This window comes from Mus caroli, unplaced genomic scaffold (assembly GCF_978045245.1).
Source record: "Mus caroli unplaced genomic scaffold, Mus_caroli_1 scaffold_12, whole genome shotgun sequence".
Classification (NCBI taxonomy): domain Eukaryota; kingdom Metazoa; phylum Chordata; class Mammalia; order Rodentia; family Muridae; genus Mus; species Mus caroli.
The window spans coordinates 20,877,536-20,899,232 of NW_028227267.1; the positions used below are offsets into that span (position 1 = coordinate 20,877,536).

At 38.2% G+C, this 21,697-nt stretch overlaps 1 protein-coding gene across 10 annotated transcripts in view; it reads left to right on the top strand.

The window, feature by feature from the left end:
- Erc2 (ELKS/RAB6-interacting/CAST family member 2) overlaps positions 1–21,697 on the top strand; it is an 864,340-nt gene that overhangs the window by 401,180 nt on the left and 441,463 nt on the right. For 7 of the 10 annotated variants that reach the window (XR_015044606.1, XR_015044607.1, XM_085828472.1 and 4 more), the window contains 3 exons: positions 6,334–6,474; positions 9,341–9,481; positions 13,720–13,755. Coding sequence is in view for 8 of the 10 variants with exons in the window: in XM_085828472.1 (XP_085684598.1) it covers positions 6,334–6,474; positions 9,341–9,481; positions 13,720–13,755 (318 nt within the window). In the remaining 2 variants the exon portion in view is untranslated. The remainder of the gene's footprint in view (positions 1–6,333; positions 6,475–9,340; positions 9,482–13,719; positions 13,756–21,697) is intronic. The other 3 variants (XM_085828474.1, XM_085828475.1, XM_021181423.3) reach the window with 1 other exon arrangement.

Below are 21,697 nucleotides of genomic sequence, written 5' to 3' on the forward strand. Positions count from 1 at the left end.
TATTTTAGCTCACAGTTCAAGGTTCAGGCCTTCATTGCAAGGAAATCAAGGCAGGAGGAGTTAGAAGCAGCTTGTCACATTATGTTCACAGTCAGAAGGAAAAGACCCTGAATGAGTACATACAGTTAGCTCTCTATATAATCCAGGTTTTACTACCAAGAGATTGTTCATAGCCACAAAAAATAAGTTTTTCCATATCAATTAATATAACCAATATACAAGTCTCACAACTGTATGCCCATAGGTTCTTCTAAAATAAAGGACAAGTTATATACTTCCAGGAATAATGACACAGAGTAAATATCATTCCTATTCTAAACAGAAAAAACAAGAAATGGTTACACTTAAACAAAAGGCAAAATAACAGCAGTGAAAACCAAAACAAAACCAACAAGGATAAACTACTCCAAACCCAACAAAGGATCAAATCCCCATACTTCTCCATGCCTGGCATCTGGGGCACATAATGTAATCATTTAGATTCCAATAAACTGTGTAGCCCCACCCCCTTAGCTCTGCTATCATTAACCTATAGATTATCTTCTGGATAATCTACATTCCATGTCTGTAACTCTCCCTGGAGTTGCCCATGGTCTTGGCATCTCCACTATCCTGAAGTTTCTACAATATCATGGTTTTCACTTCAGACTATGCAGTGTTCTTTCTGGCCCTCTTTACAGAGACTCTGACCCTACCACATCTGACTAAACCCAGATGCTGTGTATGGCCCCCTAATTCTTTAATTCCTTCAAAACATTAACACATGGATGAATAGGATGCTTAGTTTAATAGCCAACTATACACAGTCTAGAATCACCTGAGAAGAGTCTTGATAATAAGAGATTATCTAGATCAGGTTGGTCTGTGGGTGTGTCCGTGAGGAATATTTTTTCCTCTAAATTGGCTCAATTAGGGTGGAAAGACTCAGCCTGAGTTTGGGCAGCACCATTTCAATGGCTGGTCTTGAACTGTGCAAGAGTGGGACAAAAAAAAGCAAGCTGAGCAAGTAAGTGAGCCTGTGCTCAGCTCATTTCTCTCTGTGCTCCATTATGGATATTTTATATCTGCTGGTTTTAGTTTCTCAAAATAATGACTGTAACCTTGAATGAAACAGTGATGTGCTCGCTCAGGATAGAGCCGGGCCCTCTTGGAACATAGTTACATCAGTTTCTGTGACCTGACCCTGGGGAAGCACATCTCTAGGCATCTGGTTTCCAAGAACAAGGAAGCCATTCAGCAAATCTGTTCTAATTTAGACCCTCCCCTTCAAACGAGTTTGCAATCCCACAAGTCAGAGCCTTGTTTGGCTCGTATCTTTCCCTCAGTGCATGTGTTCTATTGGTATAGTATAGAGCAACATATTGATCTTTAATAATTACCCTCTGTCTTCTAATTACTATAGTTTTTACATCTTTCTGCCCATCTTTTTTGCTGATTTTCACTATAGATTTGAATAAGTGAAGTAAAATGTAGACGTGCTCAGCCTGAATGTACTCCTGTTTTCAAATTTCTAGTGTCAAAAAGACTAGTTTATAATCTCTAAATTCAGCTTCACTCAAATTATCAGGGCAGAAAGCCATATTCATGGTCAAAATATCATGCACATGACTCCCTTCCCAGTTCCTTATAGAGTCCTTGTTCTCTGAAAGTCCATCAGCACAGCATCCATAGTACCATATTCTCAGTATTGGTCACCAAAAATTCAAGCAGAATAGTCCATTAACTTCTATTTCCAACATTCACCTGCTTTTGTAGCCTACAGTTCTAAGTTCTTCCACATTCTAGCCACAAAATAGTTCTAGCAGCCTAAGAGTCACATAGTTGGGTTTATCATACCAACAACCCCACTTCTAACACCAATTTCTCTCTTAGTTTCTTTTCCTGTCCACTGTGATAAAGTACTTTTATAAAATCCCCTAAGGAGAAAGAATTACTTCAGTCCCTCATGGACAGGAGGTCAAGGCAACATAGGGGCTTGAAGCATTTTATTATACTGTCCACAGTCACTAAAAGTGAGCAATAAATGAATATATGCTGCTACCTAGTTGTCTCTCTCCTTTATATGATCAAAAGTTCCCTGCCAAAGGAATGTTCTTACCCACAACTAAGAGGGTTCTTCCCATATCAATTGATAATAATCAAGATATTTCCCCATAGGCATGCCCAAAGGTCCATCTCCCAGGTGATTCTAGACTATGTCAAATAACACTAACTGTAATACCACTCCTCCATTTTGAAGGTAGGACATGGTCTCAATAAGGTAAAATGAGATATTTGGACTTCCCAGGCAGCATTGTTAGTTGTGACCATACCAACTGGTCACCAGGACTCCTGGAAGTTATTTCTATCATGTCAGTGCTGCCCTATGATTGAAATTTTGTTGCTTCTCCCAGAGTACTCACCAAGGCAACCTAGCCCATAAGTGATGGCATAAAGTTGTATTAATTGCTTTTCCAAAGCTGTGACCTGACAGAAGAACTTAAAGGGAAGAATGATCTACTTTGCTCACAATTTCATAGTTGTTGGTTCATCTTGAGGAAGAGGGCATGGTGGTTATAGCACCTTGTGTTTGGGTGGCAAAGAAGCAGAGAAATGAAATACAGGAAAGATGGATCCCCAAAGAGACACGCCCTTACTTCCTCTAGATTCTACCATCTATCCCCCCCACCCCCCACTTTCCTAATAATGCTGCCATACTATGATCCCACAAAGGATCAATGCATCTATTACACTGATCTTTGGAAATAGGTTTACAGACACACCCAGAGTGTGCTTTATTAATCTCTGACATGTAGCTCAATTCAGTCATACTGACAGCTAAGATTAAGTATCACAAGGACTTAAGCTTCCTGATCTTTGTACTTATAAGGATGTACTATAAACTTAAATAGCTTTTCTCTCAGAAATTCCATCTTTACCTACAGTTAACTGAACATATCCTCTAGGACAGTGGTTCTCTACCTTCCTAATGCTGTGACCCTTTAACACAGTTCCCCATATTGTGGCTATCCACCAACCACAAAATTATTTTCACTGATCCTTCATAAATGTAAGTTTGCTACTGTTATGAATTATAATATAAATATTTTTGGAGATAGAAGGTTTCTGAAGGGGTTACACCTGTAGGTTGAGAACCACTACTCTTGAATAAGGCATGGTATGAAAAAAAATCAGTAAATTAAAAAAATTTAGTAAAATTTTGATGGTGTGTATGTAATTTTCCTTTTATAGTATTGGTAATCTAATTCAGGGTCTTACACACTCTAGCATGTGCTGTTACGCTAAACGATATCTCCAGTCTTTAATAAGTAATGGCCTGCTGTCTTTGGTTGGTGTGGAATATGTCAAATTCTGCCTTACTGTTTCCCTTTTATTATGGCACCAGGAGAGTGTTTTTTACTTTAACTTCCAGGAACTCATTCAATTGTAGAAGGCATATACAGGTCACTGAGTCAAAATTCTGTTACTTAGACAGGGACAAAGCATGGTGGTAGAGTATTTGCTTAGCACCCATGAGGCTGCCTTGGGTATGAGATGCAGCACCAGTGGAAACTAAAATTGAGTATGTCACCAGAAGCTCAAGAGCTCGAACCCACAGAGTTTACAAATCCTGTCTGGCCAAGCCTTGCTGTAGCCACCTTCCAGATAAGCAGTTGGGAAAGCTGGACAGTAGAGCCCCAGGCCACTGAGATGCAGTCCCTACCCCTTGATAAAGCACCTCGTGAAGAGAGCTGTGCAGAGCCAATGAGTGCCCTCGGAGATTGCCAGTGCAAATATGGCTCAAAGAACAATGTGGTATTGGGATTTCTGCAAGCTAGATGTTAACCAAGTGGATCATGGCATATTGGGACTTTTAACACATGTTTTTGACATCTGGTCCTCTACATGTGACAGTTAAATTAGGTCTGTGATCAATGGAGGAGTATTTTATCATACTGAATCTCCAATAACCTTTAAAGTATTATAATGCTTGTTTTACTCTATTTCTCTGTTTCCTTCTCCCTCCCTCCTTCCATCCTTCCCACCTTTCCCTCCCTCCTTCCCACTGTCCCCCTCAACTTCCTTCTCTCTCAGTGGCTAGATAGTAGTACCCAGTGTTTAAAGCAAATTGACTTACTTTCCAAATGACTGACATCTTCTGAATGTTAACACAGTTCTCCATTTTATGACCCTTGCTTTGAAGCCAAGAGGATCCTTGACTTAAGTTCTTCCTTCCACCATCATTTTAGAGTACCCTGTGGTGTACCAGGCAGGTTGTCCAGTTCTAGACTCAAGGGCTGCTCTTTGCAAGACTAAGCTGGGAGGATGAATTTAAGTCCAAACTGTGTAAGAGTTTTGAAAGACAGTACATATGATGCATCTGACCACATGGCTTCTGGGAGGTTTCCAGTCGGGTGACATGGTTTCATTGGAGGTTGAGAAATGTCATGGCAGCATCTATGTGATTTAGGGATGGGACAGAGGAGTCCAGAAGGTAGACTGACAGTTGTCGTACAGTACAGGCAAAGATCAGAAGGCCTGGGAGTCTGAAAGCTGCTAAAAATCCTTACAGGTTTATATTTCACTGCGCCCACTTCTTCCTTTGTGGATCACATAGGATCTAGTTAGTTAGCATTTCACCTCCAAAGTAAAATAAGACCATAACTGGGATCAAGAAGAAATAAATATGCATAGTTAATAGATCCATTTTCTCTGTGCCACCCACTGTCCTAATAATGTACTATATGCAAAATGCTTTAAAATTGCAGATAACAGTAGTCATTTTTTTCTCCTCAAATTATTGGGTATATATATTATTATAATTGACAACACAGTTGCCTCCTTAGGGGGGTCCTAAGTCACAGGCTAATATTCAAATTAGCTTCCCTCTTCATTAAACACATATGACACTCCCTGGTGTGGAATAAGTTCTCAGTACAGGAGATATCTGCATTTTGCTCAAACTAAACCCAAATTCTGGAGCCTCCAGTTGTTGTCAAGAGACCATTGGGAAAAACAGACAACCACCACCACCACCAACAGCAGCAACAAACTGTCTCCAGACACACTGGAAAAGCCACACTCAAGGCAGGTCTGTCCTTGTTCACATTCTCCTCGTTAGTTCAGTCTGTATCAACAATCATCTGGTTACCTTGGATGAGTCCATAGCCTCTGGGTACTCTCAGAGGCCTCATCTCTTCACCAGTTACAGTTGTGCCCTTGAGGTTGTGATCATAACTAATAAGAAGTACATATGAGTTCCTGGCACAGAGTAAGTTCTCAGTGCAAGAGATATCTATATTTCAATTAAACTGAGCCTGAATTCTAGAGTCCTTAGCAGTTGTGATGGAGCCACTGAAAGGAATACAATGCAAGACACACCAAAAATAAGATGAAACAACTCATATTCTTGGCAGGCTTCTCTTTGTCTCACAATCTCTTCCTTAGCTCAGCCTCAAGCCCTGGGTTGGGCAGTAGGCCCGGCTCTTCACCATCTGGTAGTCCTCTTTGTAGTCTCAGAAGAGTCTTCAGAAAGTCCTTGGATGCCAAATGAAGAAGCCACAGAAGCAGGGTTAAGACCAAAAACTCGCCCTGCTTCTTCTCAGCACTGTGCAGGGATTCCACTCTGAAGAGCTTCTGGCTGACCCTCCTGCCTCTAGACCGGCTCTAGGCATTTTGCAGGGACTGTGAATGAAATGCAGCTCACAGACTGAACATCAGTGGTTCATCCTGCTGTGATTAGAGAAGAGAAATTTTGGGGGGTTCATGATTTCTTTCTTGGCTGGTTTTATTTTCAGCCAGCTGAAATATATTTTTGTACCACAATGTAAGCTTCAATAACAGTTTTTAATAATAACAATAATGATGATAATTAATAACAATAATGTTATTTCTTCCAGGAATAGGGGAACCTCTACAAAGTTCTTCCTACAAAGCAATACAAACTTGACTTCAATACCCTGTGCCCTCATTAAAATAATAAAAAATAAAATTGGGCATAGGAGCTTGTACCTGTAATCCTAGCACTTGGGAGAAATAGGAGGATCAATGTAGGTCACCAGGCAAGCAGACTAGCCACATCAGTGAGTTTCAGGATCAATGAGAAAAACCATCATAAAAAATAAGGTAGAGAGAGATTGAAGAACATAAGAGATGTCAGGATCTCTCTGCATGTGCACCAGCCTGCACATATTTCTACACACACACACACACACACACACACACACACACACACACACACAATACTGTGATACAGAGAAACTTTTAGTTGAATTGTCCCTGATTTTCTTTTGCAATAGGCTTAGTGATACACACTGATGAATTATCAACCCTTGTGTTCTTTCTGCCTTGCAGGAGAGAATAATAGAGCGCTTGAAAGAGCAGAGGGAGAGAGATGATCGGGAAAGACTAGAAGAGATAGAATCCTTTCGAAAGGAGAACAAAGACCTCAAAGAGAAGGTCAATGCTTTACAGGCTGAGCTGACAGAGAAAGAGGTGAGTCCAGAAAAACAACCACATCACATCTGCAGCCCTCAAAACCCTGTCTTTGTCGATGTTTATTTCACTGATGGTCTTAGGGAACTCACAGTTTAGTGTGAAGACTCGGACAACAAGGCTGCCTGAATTCCAAGGAAAACAGTCCCAGTGTCTCCCTTCATCAGTGATACCTCTGGGCATCTTTACCTTTCAGCTGACTGCGATATGGTCCCTAGAAACTGTCCTTATTAACCTTATTACCTTGTTATCTTATTCACCTGTATGGCTTAGAGAAGTTTTTAGGTCCTATTATCTTTTGCTTGAACATCAGTTAATATAATAACAACAGCAATAATAACTCCACATTGCTTACTTGTGACTTGGGGGGTATTTTGCATTCACTGGCAATTCTCAAATGGATCACCCAGTATCTCCCAGGTAAAAAAATTATGACATCGAACACAAAATTTTAGGCTTTTTTATTTTACAGTAAATTATTTAAAGCCATCCCACTACTTCACACTATAGCAAAGATGAATGCAGAGTATAAGTGCCCCCTGTGTTTTTACAGTAAGACAGAAAGTATATTTTAAGGAACTCTGTTTGGGAGTTCTGGAGCAGTTGTTTGGGGCCACAGTCTCCATGTTCCAGGGGATGCTCGTCAGATGTGTCAGTATTCGTGAGTATGCTTTGGTGGAGACCTGGGTGAAGCAGCTGTGTGCCTTGTTTTCCTTAGCATCCTTATTTTCAGCTGTCCCTGCCACAGTGCTTTCTGTTTCCCAGAAGTTTCCAACCTCTGCGGATGGCTCAGGCTTCTTTGACATGCTCCATCTTTCTAAGCCATGGCTACCACTCTCTCAGCAAATCCCTGGTTACCCAGCCCTCCACATAGATCACTACAGTTTTTCCTAAACAGGGACTAACAGCTTTGATGCAAAAGGAGTTCAGAGGGATCCAGAGGACAGTTTCTTATTCCTAAAATTGATGCTTACTGGATTTTTAGGGAGAAGCTCATTGCTTCGTCATGGCGATAAGAAATGCAGTTCTTCTTTTCAACACATTTTGTACTGCAAAATGTGACCGGATGGATTTGCAATTTGCATGAGACAGAAGCATGTTCACTCTCATTTATAAGATTCTTTACTATTTGGATTTGAGGGTTTGTACCTTAAACTTCACTCCTAGTAAAGAAAGCCAGGCCCCAGTAAGATGGCAGAGCAGAAGGTTTAGACAAAGATAGCCCCATACGCCGGGTTAGCCACAGTGAGCATCATATGGGCAGCTCTGGGAATACTGCCAGGTCCTGCCAAATTCACTTGGCATTGGCATTTGGGGTTCAGTCAGAGAAACAGACCCAGATTAATAAATTTAACTAAATTAAGGGACTCCCTGAAAGGAGATGGTTTATATGCTAAGGCGGGTGGGGGAGTGCAGGGAGGGGGGCTGGACAAGCCCAGCAGGTGTGATGTGACTACCAAGAAGTACAGATAGAAAACTCAGACACAGGTTGCTGCTGTAATCCACGGGGAAAGCTTTGCTCCTAAGACCTTTTATTATTTTTTTTCAAAGACTTCAGAAGATAGTCTTCTTAAAACTTAAAATCAACTGATTATAGATGTTAGTCATGTCTGAAAAATCTCTTCACAACACCTAGATTAATAACTAGGAGCTACAGAGTAACCAAATAAAGCCGACCATCACAACTGGCAATTTACTATTTAAAAAAGAACAAAGAATTGCAGTTTTTAGGGAATTTATGATTTAGTTTGGGTGATACTATGTCTTCACTGTGACAAATGACTGGATTCTAAGGTCCTTTATAACCCTCCCCCAGCCCCCATGGAAGTGAAATTAGAGTTGTAGACTTCAATGTGAGATGTGGACCTGCCTTTAATGGCTAGATGACCTTGGACAAGACAAACAGTGAATATGAACTTCAGCTTGCTGTCATGAAAAAATGGCTCACGTGTATAGGAGGAGCAATGATGACCTCCATCATTAAGGACATCCAGTGCTCAGGGAAGGGTCTTGTATGACGCAGTAGGCAGCGTCCCTGTTTACTGAGAGTGCTTAGTACCTTTCTTACTGTTACAATGATGTTAGAAAGGGCCAACCTGTCCATTTTTGTCAGTAGGGGTTCTTAGCCATTTTATATTTGGTGATGAACATTGCCCTAATAGATAGTGAAAACTGTGTTCAGAGATATGTCTTCAAGTATTTATTTCTTTGGATTTTAGAATTCAAGCTATCTAGGGAGGCTTAGAATTCTGGACATGGTTGATAACTCAGCAATATAGGCGGCCCTGTATCTGAGTGGAAGATTAATCATATTTATTGAGTCTGGGCTACTAAGGTTTAGAACTTTATCTTTGATTTACTAGGAGATATTTGAAAAATTTAATCGTTGTGTTTCTGTTAAAAGAAAGGGGATTTGATGGAGTTTAATAGGATGTTTCCTTTATATTTGATTTATCCTGCGAAAGAAGCATCAAAGTCCGGAGTGTGCTTCAGACCTGTCTCAGAGTCTGCACAGCGTAGTGACAGTAAATACAAACTGGAGAGTGTAGGTGTCTGTTTGGAGAGGTGCTACTAAAAGGTCACCTCAGGACTTTTATCATTAGCATGGCTTTGAGATGTGAAAACTGCACGTACCGACTGCTCCATTTAGTCACATTTGATTCTATTGCAATGAGATCCCACTCTGTTCTGCAAGGCAGCCAACTTTAGTTTCCAGGTTAGTGTTCATTATTCCTCCCTTAGTAAGATGTGCCAGTTCTGCTTAATACATACTTTATTGTGTTGTGTAGAATCAGCAGATATATGCTTGAAGACCTTGCCAGGAGAAATCATGATGTGTTGCTTACTAGCATTCTTCTTCTTTCAGTCCAGTTTAATCGACCTCAAAGAACATGCATCCTCGTTAGCTTCCGCAGGACTGAAGAGGGACTCCAAACTGAAGTCTCTAGAAATAGCCATTGAACAAAAGAAGGAGGAATGTAACAAACTGGAGGCACAGTTAAAAAAGGTAAGCGAAGTCTAAGAAGAAATGTGCTGATTTTAGAATGAATTTATAACACAGTTAAGGAACAAGCGTTTTTTTCGTTTTTCAAAATAAACAAACTCTGTATCATTTGCTGTCTGCTAATGAAAGGATTTTAATTAAATACTCAAGTTGATTCCCAAGGAGTCTGCATCAAGTCTCTCTCTCTAAATCTAAAGAGAAAAAAGAAAAAACTATCTGAAGTTTCCTGTCAAAAGAAAACTTGAAAAAGATAAAATAGTAGCAGAACTGAAAGAATAACAACTAGCCACTATTCTCTGGGAAAAAAATCTAAACTCTCTGAAAAGGATGAACGAGAATGTTTCCAACAGAGGAGAGAATCCAGAGGACTCCTTATATTTTGACAAATTTTTCCAACTTTCAGAAGTAGGTCAATTTTTTATAATACAGCTTGGCAAACATGTTCCTGGCAACACTCGGTTTCTAGATGTTCACTGAAGTAGCCAAGTCCCTAGTGCATCTGTAGAATGGTGATTTTTAGTGAATTAAAAAAGGCCTACTGTCTGAGGAAGCTCGTCACAGTCAGATGTCTTTGGAAAAGAAAGCAGGCTCTTTCCTTGTGGCCCTTGCTGTTCTCACCACCCTGCACACTGTTGTGGAGTGCATCTGAGTCATGCCTTGTCCCTTCGCCTCTTTCCCTACGTTGTTTGGTTTGTCTGCACTCATTGTTCATATAAAACTCATAACGTAATTAATTTAAGTCTTTTGTTCCTCTTGACAATGTATAAACTTAACCAGAAGAGATAAGAATCTTAGCATTCAAATAAAGCATATAACAAGATTAGACTGTGACCCATAGCACACTAGAATGGGGATTTATCAACCATAGTTATGAAAATGGGTGGCATGGATAGCCAAAGATATGGGCAGTACACACATCTATCCAAGAATTATTTTGAATGATTAACATTTAAATATTCTATTTTCTATGAACTTCTGCAATACAAATTAAAATGTAACTGTTTTGCTACACAGGGATTTTTAGAAAAATCACCATGAGAAATTTTACACTAAGAAAATCTACTCACTAAGACTCAGAAAGAATGGTTGTGGAGATAGCTTCTGGGCAAAATGCTTAGCTCCTATCCCCAGGAGGCCTTTGGAAAGAAATACCAGGCAGAAAGGCATATTCCTGTAATTCCTCTATTCCTGGGAAGTAGAGATGAGTAAATCTCTGGATTTCTCAGTTTACTTAGTTGGTGAGTTCTAGGGTAGTAAAAGACACTATGTCAAAGTATAAGAACATAAGGTAGAGAAGCAACCTAGAAAGACACTCAGTGTTTACCTCTGGCTGTTTCATGTCTGTCCAGGGGCACACACAGTCATGTACACAGGCATATACCACACACACACACACACACACACACACACACACACACACACACACGGCACATGGGAAAATAAAGTGAACTGCGCCTAATGAATCTCTTTTAGCAACATGGCAAGAAAATTTGAAGAAAAAAAAAAGTCCGTTTCAGGGTTGTCTCAACATCTCCCTTACTTTAAGTAATACTATTTAGTAAGGCAGAAATCTGGACTAGTAAGTGAAAGAATTTAAATTGCCCATTTGAGGCTATTTAGATGGATATTGAGTTGGCCATGTTAGCATTTGGGGCATGAAATATTTTCTTAACATATTTGTATTGTACTCTATAATATACTAACATTTACTTACTAGAATAGCTAGGTAGTGGTGAAACATGTTCAGATGTAACACTACAGCAAAGGGAAATGGCCTTTGCTTGGTCACCTTACTTGTAGCAGTGGTAGGAGAACTGCAAACATACCCATGCCTGAAAATTACCCTCCACATCGTGGAGATCAAAGCTCTACATGTAGGATTTCTACACATATGTGGTGAACATAAGCCCTTTGTCAGTATAACTCAGTGTTGGCCTTTGAAATCCCCTAGTGACAGACAGAAGAGGTTCACATGTTGATGCGCTAGTCTCCATGTTTATGGTTCAATTCGTTTATTGAGTCTACATCCATACACTTCAGCCTAGTCTGCTTCAGTTCAGCTTGGTTTGCCCACTTGTAGCATGCCTTTCCTAAGCTCCCATTTAGTCCTACAACCGTTTAGCATGGTATTTAATGTCATTTTAGTATTCTACAATGTCACCAGATAGTTGCTTTACTGTAAGGGAATTATTTAATTCATGAAAATGTAACTAATCCCTAAGTATTTACATATTCTTTACTTATGCCATCTCCTAAGCACATGGTGCAGTGAACTTAAAAAGGTAATGATAATTTAGATATTTTTATGCCTAACCTACAGATGCTATGTTGTTACATCTGGCTCTCTAGTATTGACTGAATTTAGATATGAAGGATTTTGTTTTTGTTTTTGTTTTTTTTTCAGTAGTCTCTAATTTCGGCTCTAGGTCCATTAAAACCCTACCTTAGAAAGAAATGGGATCTCCATTGGATATTTCAAAGCACAAGATAACAACATACACACAAACACACATTAACGAAAACTAAGCAACACTGAAAACTTAGACGGGCGCCTTTGCCTCCCTTAAACGGAACGACCTGTGATTTGTGAATAAAACAGATTTACTAAATAAAAGCTGAAAATATAATCATTTTGTGTAATAAACACCCTGTGAGTTTTTCCAGTGGTATCTTACTCAAGATTTGTGATGGTTTAAGTAATTTTTTCCCTTCTGAAAACCACATGAGCGTATAAATTAATAGCATTTAGCTGACCAGACTTTGTCTGCCCGTGACAATGGAGATTTTAACTTGTTATCCTATTAACAATGCCTGGCTAAAGTAAGCCAATGTTTCTACACAAAGACTTGTGAAGAAGTTTGAGTACATAGCCACTTTAAATATAGGCTTATGAATATTTATGGATATAGGCTTATGAAATCTTCAAATATTTTGTGATATAAATGCACAGAAAAGGGACTCTATGTATTCTATCCCAAACTCTTAGAAATGGCTGTCACATATTCATGTGTGAGGAAACTGCTGATTTTAGTGAGTTAATGAAGCAGTGTTCACCAGGTAAGGCAGAGCTACTAATTCTGAGTGTACATAATAATTAAGTCTGCTCACTAATGCTAGCTATCTGGGGACTAAGATCTGATTGTTGGTGTATGGACCATACCGGCCACTGTGTGATTTTGTTTAGCGGCTCAGGCTGTAGAGGTTAACTGACCTGCATCTTTAAGAATTTGCTGAGAAGCCCCAGAATCCAAAGAGCCATGACTTGTTCTCCCTTTAGTTTTCCAATCAATATCATGCTTTAGGAGGTTTTTATAAAGCATGTTAAAAATCATTATTTGCTATACTCCAGTTGAAGAAACAGGCGTCCTGTCTCAACTTAATACCAAATAATAATTACTGTAGGATTTTATGTACAATATCTTAAACTTAAGCCTCAAATTAATGTGATATCAGTTAGTAAATATAACACAGGAACACTATTTACAAGTAATATTTAACATATATAACTGTGTACAAAGTTGACAGGCACGCGTTATAGGTACTACAGCACTTGGAACATAGTAGGAAACCTCTGAGAATGACTTTTTCTAAACTGAAACAGCGGAGACTGGTAACAGACCACACCGCGCTCCTTTCATCTTTGTGCAGACTTGAATTCTTCTCCCATTTAAATCAGTATGGTAACTATCCTGCTTACTGATCCTTCGCGTTTGCTGGCCTGCTGCTTCCTGGTCTCTATTTAAGTTAGACACCAAGTAGAACATTTAGTCTTACATTACTACCTAAGAAGAGCTATAAATTCAATGATAAGACTTAATTAATCTTTTATTATTTCCAACTTTGAAGTTCAGGTAATAAATTGTGGGCTTGGCCAAAAGTACTTCTTCTGATTCATTGCTGGAGGCCAGCACTTCATGTATCATCAAAAGTGGACAGTTTTCTTTATTTCATGGGCTATTTAACTTGAGAAAGGGAAAGTAACACAAACCTTAAATTTCTTATTCCAGCTATTCTTTTTTAGGAGCCAAAGTCAACATTTGTGTTTCCCCTGAGCCTTTCACTTTCACTGTGGAATGTTTAAAAACTGAAATTTCTCCTTCTTCTCCTTTTTTTTTTTTTTTTTTTTTGAAGAGCAGCTCGTCTGTGCAAATGCACTGGATTTGCTGAGCTAATGCTGTTTTTCTGGATCTTTCCTTCTTTCCTTGTCTGTGCGGCAATGCCACCCCACCTTTGCAATGTAGCAAGCTGAACAGTTGTTCAATCAGATGTACAATCCAGTAAGTCCTTTCTGAAAGTTCCCGCTGTAACATATCAAAGCATGAGGATCCCCTGAGCCCATGTCCAAGTGTGCCACACTGGGGACATTTCCAAAATGCCAATCAGTCTCCTCCCACATCCACTCTGTCAAAAGGAATGATCTGCGCAAAGCCAATGCCATTTCTTTCAAAATTTAAAACTTGAGAAGCCAAAGGAATATGGCCAGCTCTGAGAATAACCTTCTTCCCAGCTTCAACTCTCAGGCTACAAAACAAAGCAAAGCAAAGCAGCTTGAAGATCTAGGTTTACAGTATTACCTGTGAGGCTTACAGTATTACCTGTGAGACCTTTCAATGCCACAGTGATAGCGTTTGTAGAACAGTCAGCAGCTCATATGTGTGCTGTATGTATGAACTCTGTGTTAAGCTGAGTTTTGCTTTAATATCTGAGCTGTGACTGATAAACCCCTAACAACCATGTAGGGTTTGTAAAAGTTTCAAAATATCTCACAGGTCCAAGGGCAGATCACAACATAGTCTACTGACAACAGAATGTAGCTATTCTGATTTGAGTTTAATAAAGCCTGAAGAGCAGGTAACTAGTTCAAAAATGAATAAAATAGTTTAGATGTCCCCACTCAATCTTTATCCTAATGACATGTGCATTCCTATCAAACATGTATTTGTTTGTTTAGTTTAAAAAAGAAAAAAAAACAAATATTTTTGTTTTGTCAACAGACTAGCTTACTAGGAGGTATAGTTAGTGAAGGTCACTAGAATGTGTCACTGGTCAAGAGTTATGTGTTGTGTACTCTAATTGTCTTCTACTTAATAAGTACACATAACAGAAAAAAAAGAAATTCATAAGGGAAGTAATTCAGTGAACACAGTGATACTTCTTAAGCCAAGCTCTGCCTGTGTACAGGTGTGTGTGCAAGATGCTTGGTGTACTTCATAGATTCTGCCTGGACCCTGCATCTTATCCCACAAACACATTTACAAACATAATCCCTGATGCTGTGCTGAAGTGTCCTCCACGTGGATCTTAACAGAGTACCAAAACCAAACCAACCAACCAAACAAACAAACAAACTGCTCAAGTTTTCCTTCCCCTAACATTTGAATGAAAGTCATAATTGATAGGCTCACGACAGTGAAGAGGTTAAGAAAGACAAATATCAATGATAATAATGATAAATAATAATTAACAACAATAATAATAATTATAATACTAAATTAGAATATCTTGAAGCTTGAAAAACCACTCTGATTATTTTTTAATGCTTTTTTTTTTGGTGAATGTTTCTAGAACAAGATTGCATAACATTTTTTTCATAGTTACAAGTTCAGGACAGGAATCTAAGTCTGTTGTGTATATGAAACAGAGGGATTGCTGTGTTCTTTGGCTGCAGAGAATTCTCAGGACAGTAGGTTGTGACTATCAGTCCTTCTCAGAGTAGATAGGGTCAAAGAAATGGCTTAGTGGCATGGCGTTTACTCCTTTTCCTTTCTCTTCCACTGTTACAGGGACTGGCCTCAGCAAGTCAAAAGCAAACTTCAGTCTCCAGTGACTAATTCAAGGTCTTAGGCTGACATTCTTCCTCATGTTAATTAAGCTAACCAAATGGTTTGGCATCCTGGGAATATTGCCAGCTCTTGTTTTAACTCCCCCTGTCTGCAGATATATTCAGGATCCAGGATTTGTTTGAGGTTTTTTTTTTTTTTTTTGGGGGGGGGGGATCTGATAGGGATGCAGTTTGATGGGTTTTTTTTTTACCCTTAAAAGTCTTAAAAATGACTGCGTTTCTCCTAGTTATAAAAGTAATATATGGCCATGGTATTGAAAAAGTAAAGAAGGATATAACAGAAGAGTTATATCTGCGCCAGCATAGCGCAGATGTAGCGAAGAGTAATACACATGCGCTCATGTCCCTCCATCAGGCACCCTTAAGTAGAAGGTGCTGCTCTTCTTTCTCTCCTTTCTTTCCTCTGTTTCCCTGTCTGCTGTCCATCTGTCCTTCCTTCCTTCCTTCCTTCCTTCCTTCCTTCCTTCCTTCCTTCCTTCCTTCCTTCCTTCCTTCCTGCCTGCCTGCCTGCCTGCCTGCCTGCCTGCCTGCCTGCCTGCCTGCCTTCCTTCTTTCCCTTTTTCCTTCCTCCCTTCCTTTTTCCTTACTTCTTTTCTTACATACTTCTCTATTTCTTTTCACCAAGTTATACCAAAATGTTTACTCAATTTTTATATTTTAGGTTTTTTTGGAATAAAACATTAGAATTCATTCCCTCTTGTAATTATTTTCTCAAGGTAACTCTTAACTGATATGACATCTAGTCTATTTATTACAAATTTTGGTCACATGTACCTGTTTTTGTCAGTACTATAAGCTCCCCAACCACCCATTCACCCAGACTTCCATCTTCTCCTTTCCTCTTCCTCCTCTTCCTCTTCTTCTTCCTCCTCATCTTCCTCCTCTTCCTCCTCCATCTCCACCCTTCTCCACCTTTCCTTCTCCCCACCCTTTTGCTTCTCCATAGAATAACTTTCTGTACACAATCCTGGTTTCTTAAGGTTGTCTCAATAGTTCTTACAATGTTGTATCTCAGAGAACTTTAACCAAGAGCCCTCTCACAGCACTGGTTAAATGTGATCTTTATGACCACACCCTGGCTCACACTGAGAACTGTCATTTTATATAACTTTGAAAAATCCTTAGGTCATCTGACTTCTTCTCTTTAATTACTAACGAGTTTTAGGTTTAAAAATATATGTAAGCTTTTGCCTTTAATTTACTAGTTTGATCATTGGATCTTATGAGTTGTTTTCTGTTCTACAAACAACTTTTCCCCATATTGTGACAATTTTATTTAATTTTTAATACAGAGATTCTTTGAGGACTTTGATCGGTGGGATTTCTTTGTTTCTTTTATTTAGAGTTTTCTTATTTTCTCTATTCTTTGAAGTCATTCTCCGATTTCACTCACATGTATTAAAATTTTTAGATGCCATTTTTTTATATTAATACAACTCTTATCTGTATTTTGATTAACAATAGGAGGTCTAGTATATGTTTTTAAAAATTATCAATTAATTTTCATTGTTTGTCAAATGTTCTCTGACCTTGATGTCACAGTTTTGAGTATTATACTCTCATAGGAACAGAGGTCTCAGTTCCTGATCTGTCTTTCCATTTTAGCTGTGTCTCTTGCTATTGGGTCAGAATCTTAGCTCTGTGACTTTGTGATGCTTAAACATCTAGTGGAGCAGATTCTAGCTGGATTCTCTCTACTTTTGTTTCTCTCTTGTTAGGGAGTTCTGAACTTTTCATTTTATTTTTACCTTCCAGGTGAATTTAGTAGTCACTTCTGTCAATTAAAAGTCATAGTTCCTGGTGATTTAATTTGAGTTATATTCATGCTATATGATACTTTTAAGTCATTGATACATTTTTAATATTTAAAAATATTTTTTAAATATTAAATTTTTTAAAGTGTTTTTTTTCTACAGTGAAGTTTTGACATTTTTCTATTACAGGACTGGGTTATTTATTTTTGTAGTCTCTACTTTTAAAGCTATTGTGACATGTATGTAACATGTATGTAACATGTATGTACACATAATTTTTAAACTGTTACAGCAACAGATACATTTCTTCTTTTATTTTCATTTTTAGTAATTTATTTATTTTAATTACACGTGCATTGGTATTTTGCCTGAATATATGTATGTGTGAGGCTGTCAGATCCCCTGGACCTAGAGTTGCAGACACTTGTGAGCTGCCATGTGGTTGCTGAGAATTGAACTCGGGTCCTCTTGAAGAGCAGTCAGTGCTCTTTACCACTAAGCCATTTCTCTAACCCCCATCGTTTATTTTCTAACCAGTTACTGGTACCCAGGACATTTTTGCTCATGTGTGTTTATTTTGAATATGGCTTCATTATTATTATTTTTAATAATACTTTCATGTTTCTGGTGAATTTACTGTAGTTGTTTTGAACGTATGGGGGCATTTTACTGTCTGTACAATGTCCTTGTGTCTACACTCTGAGGAAATAAGGATCAGGCTTTGACATCTTCCTGCAAATACATTCTGGAGCACAAATAAAGCATTTACTTTCTATTCCTTTGCTGTAGGTACTCCCTTCTGCTAAATAATGTGCTGATGTCATTTCGTAGGAACTTAAAAGTTTGTCTTTGAATCTTAATTATTTCTCCTAATAATAACCGTCTTCACGTAACTACCAGTCTCTGATCCTGAAGGAGTTTTGTGTTGTCACCTTAAATATATGTAGGTTCACGTGCACTGAGTCTGTTTTTTCCCTTAGTTTCGAATTCTAGACAAATAATACAGTTTATCATTGCTTTCAAATGCTGTCTTGGTTATAGCCCTAGTACACTCAGAGATGGAGTCCAGAAGTCTTTCCTAGATATTAAAAGAATATTTTCCTTTTCAGAAAAGGAAAAGGAATAAAATACTTTTATACAGAAAAGTATAAAAGTACTCAACATTAATTGAGTACTTTTATAATATATTCCATTGCTGGTAAGGGTGCATTTGAAAACCCTCTGATGTGCTTCTGTGAGCTCTCTCTGGCCAGTCACTATCCATTTAAAATCCTGCCTCTTGTAAACATACCTCATGCAGGACTTACATTTAATTTAAGGGTTTACAAAACAAAAACAAAAACAAACAAACACAAAATCTCAGGCATTTTTCCATTCTTCACAGAGGAAAGATACCAATCTTCTTACTGTTCAGGGAGAATTCTCTGTTGACTGTGTCATTTCAGGACTGTGCATTCCTAGGGACACAGTGTACTGATTACTAATGCCTTCCTGACTATTGTTTAGTCTTAGCAATTTTCTTTCTAAAAAAGTCTATTTCTGAAAACCATTAGATTAACTCTTAAACCAGTATCCTGTGGCAAAAAGAAGAAAATTCTATATGCTTAGCACATTTTAAAACCCTTCAAATAAAAATGTAATTATTAACATAATTCCCCTGAGAACTAAAAGCAATATGTAGACAGAAAATTACAACTATATATAACTACTTAAAATCTACTTCAGGGAATATAGATGGCAGAGGCAAACACATTCACGTACACAAACACGTATCCAGCAATTGATGTAGTCATTCAATGTCAAAAGAACTCAAGTAATTTACTAAATGACATAATAAAGTTACATGTTTTATTCAGAATGTCTAGGTAATACCTTTAGTTCTCAATGTTGCTAATCTTTAGAAATTCCAGGAAAATTATGTTAATAATTACATTTTTATAATAAAGGGCTTTAAAATGTGCTAAGTATATAGATTTTATTTTGTGTATTTTTTTAGTATTTGTTTATATTTATTTATATGTATCATATTTGTTTTATCTATGAAAATAAATTTTTGGCAGGTTTAAAATGCAGATTGTGAATGTCCTGAATTTAGTTAGTTTGAATTTTAAAAAGTATAATTTCTTTTGAAATGATGAAACACAAGATTCCAAGATTTACCATTACTTTCAAAATATATTTATTACCTAGGGCCAATAATTATGTCTGGTATTTATTCATTTTTAGTTGAAAGAAAATTTAAGTTTTATAATATGTTATAGTTCTGGAATTATAGTCAGAAAATTTAGTGAGTCTATTTTGTTCATGACTTAGAATTATGTCAATGTCTGAAATAGTTTACACCCCATCCTGCTATTAAGATATGAAAGGAATGTTGAAACACTGTCTATGGAAGCCAGACAGCAAAGTACTGTAGCTCAGAGTCATATTTTCACAGTGCATAAGCTTAGTAAGTGACTGCTGAAGACTAGGGGCAGCGTGGACGAGAAATCAACAGCTTCATGACTGACAGTTAGCTTGGATTTTAGGTTACAACTAATCATTTGTTTTGAGGGAAATAACTTTTTATTAAAAAATTGTTAGGGCCCGTTTCAAAGGGACTGTTATATAATATTATAAGTAAATGCCCCCTGCCTTGTGTCACTGCAGAGTTCTGGACTGAAGTCAGTGCTTTCCTTCTTAGACCTCTGGAACTATAAACCAATACCTCAGTGAGAATAATCAGTGTTCAACCTTTATCAGTCTAAGTACAAGCAAGTTGGAGATATGTGATTGCAGTACTTGTTAGCTTCCAATGCTGGGGCTAACCACTCTTTCCTTGATTGACACATATCAGACATCTAAAGTTCTGCATTGTTCCTGATGCAGTTCTGATATCTTCTGTTAGGATAATTGCTGGGTATCACAATGCACTGTTCATCCCCAGGCGTGACCAGATTCCCCTTGCCCATTATCCAGGCTTTCCAAGTCAGTTCACATCAAAATGCTGAGTCTGGACCACCTCAGTGAGGCACTCAGCCTTGTTTTTTAATTACCAGGTACAGGGGAATTTCTGTATATTTAGAAATATGAGAGACATAGTCTAGAGACCCCCAAACTTACAGATCTTTCATGTAAGACTGAAATTTCTGTGATGTTGTTTACTGATTTTCTGTTTTTCTACAGTACATTTGTGAGTAGCTCCAAGAGTTTCAAGAACTATTTTGAGACAGAACTTGATTCCCAGATTTTCCTGTAATGACCTAAGAGTTTAATATCTATGTTAACAAAAGAATAAATATTTAGTGACTGGAGGAATATTCTTGTCCATATTTACAATGAAAAAATTCTGGGAAAAAAATAATACCAGTTCGTATTTTCAAGAATGAGGTTCCTGATAACTTAAAGTAGAAACAAAGTTGATATCCTTTAGAAGAAGAGGGTGGGAGAGCCCAGTTCTCAGTTGGACAAGCTCTTGTTGAACCATCGGGTCCGTAAGAGGAAATAATGACTGTTCCTTTTCACTCCGATCTTGAGTACAGAAGAATGACGCCACAGTAGGAGTGTGTTATGGAGCGATATATTGAAACATGAGTCCTTTTATGTTTTGCCTGCACTGTCTGGGATATGTTAGGCTGCAGTTTTACCTGCTTAGATCCAGGTCAGAGGCTATGAGCGTAGGTGAAGCAACTTCTGTCATACTTTGAAAGGCAACAATCTGCGCATCTCCCCACTTTTAGAGGTGCTTCCTGCCCTAGAACTTTGATGGAAACATGGGATCCATAAACCTAGTTTCCTCTCATGGCTTTTCGTGTGGAGCATTGGCCCCATGGCTATGGGTCTCAATACAGCACACTCATTCTCTATTGACTAAAATGGCTCTCAGAATAGTTACAACTCATGTCCAGTCAAACTACTTAACTCTAATAATTCCTAGGCAATTCATGCAGACGTTTGAATTTGTACTTAGAATGGACAGCGGACTCACAGATCTTCCCAGTCATGAGGTCCTGTCAGGGGCATTGCATGAATCTTAAGAAATGATCCAAGAGTTTCCTCGTGTCCTTATAAGATTTCTATTGATGTGTGCATTTTATGTCTATTTTCATGTTTATCAAAAAGCCGCTCTAAGAATTCTTCTTCAGGATTGGAAATAGTCTGGCATAAATTATTTTTCCTGAAATCAGTAGGTACTATGTTGAAAGAGAGAGCGAGAGCAAGAGCGAGAGAGAGATTTTTAATCATTGAAAGAGAGATTTTAATCATTTTCATGAAGATGAATGGTCATTTAAAAAGAAAGGATTATTATCATGTTCAGGTTTTATCTAGCAGACATAGGACAGCTATAAACTTTTTAATGGGCTTTAATAACATGATCTACCATCCGCATTACATGACAACATCAGTGGTACTGTCGAGATACAGGCATTTTCCCCCTCAGATTTCTGTTTGTCTATACATCGTTTGAGTCCTTTATTCATACTCACTTATTGGGCTAAAAGGGGATAACCTTATCTATTTCTCCTGTTGTTAAAGACTGGCCTTGAATTATCATCCTCAGGATTACACAAAGGACATGCATACCTGCCAGGAACAGCCAGTCCTTTCTTCCCAAACCTCTCAGAGAGTCTTCTCTAAAGAGTG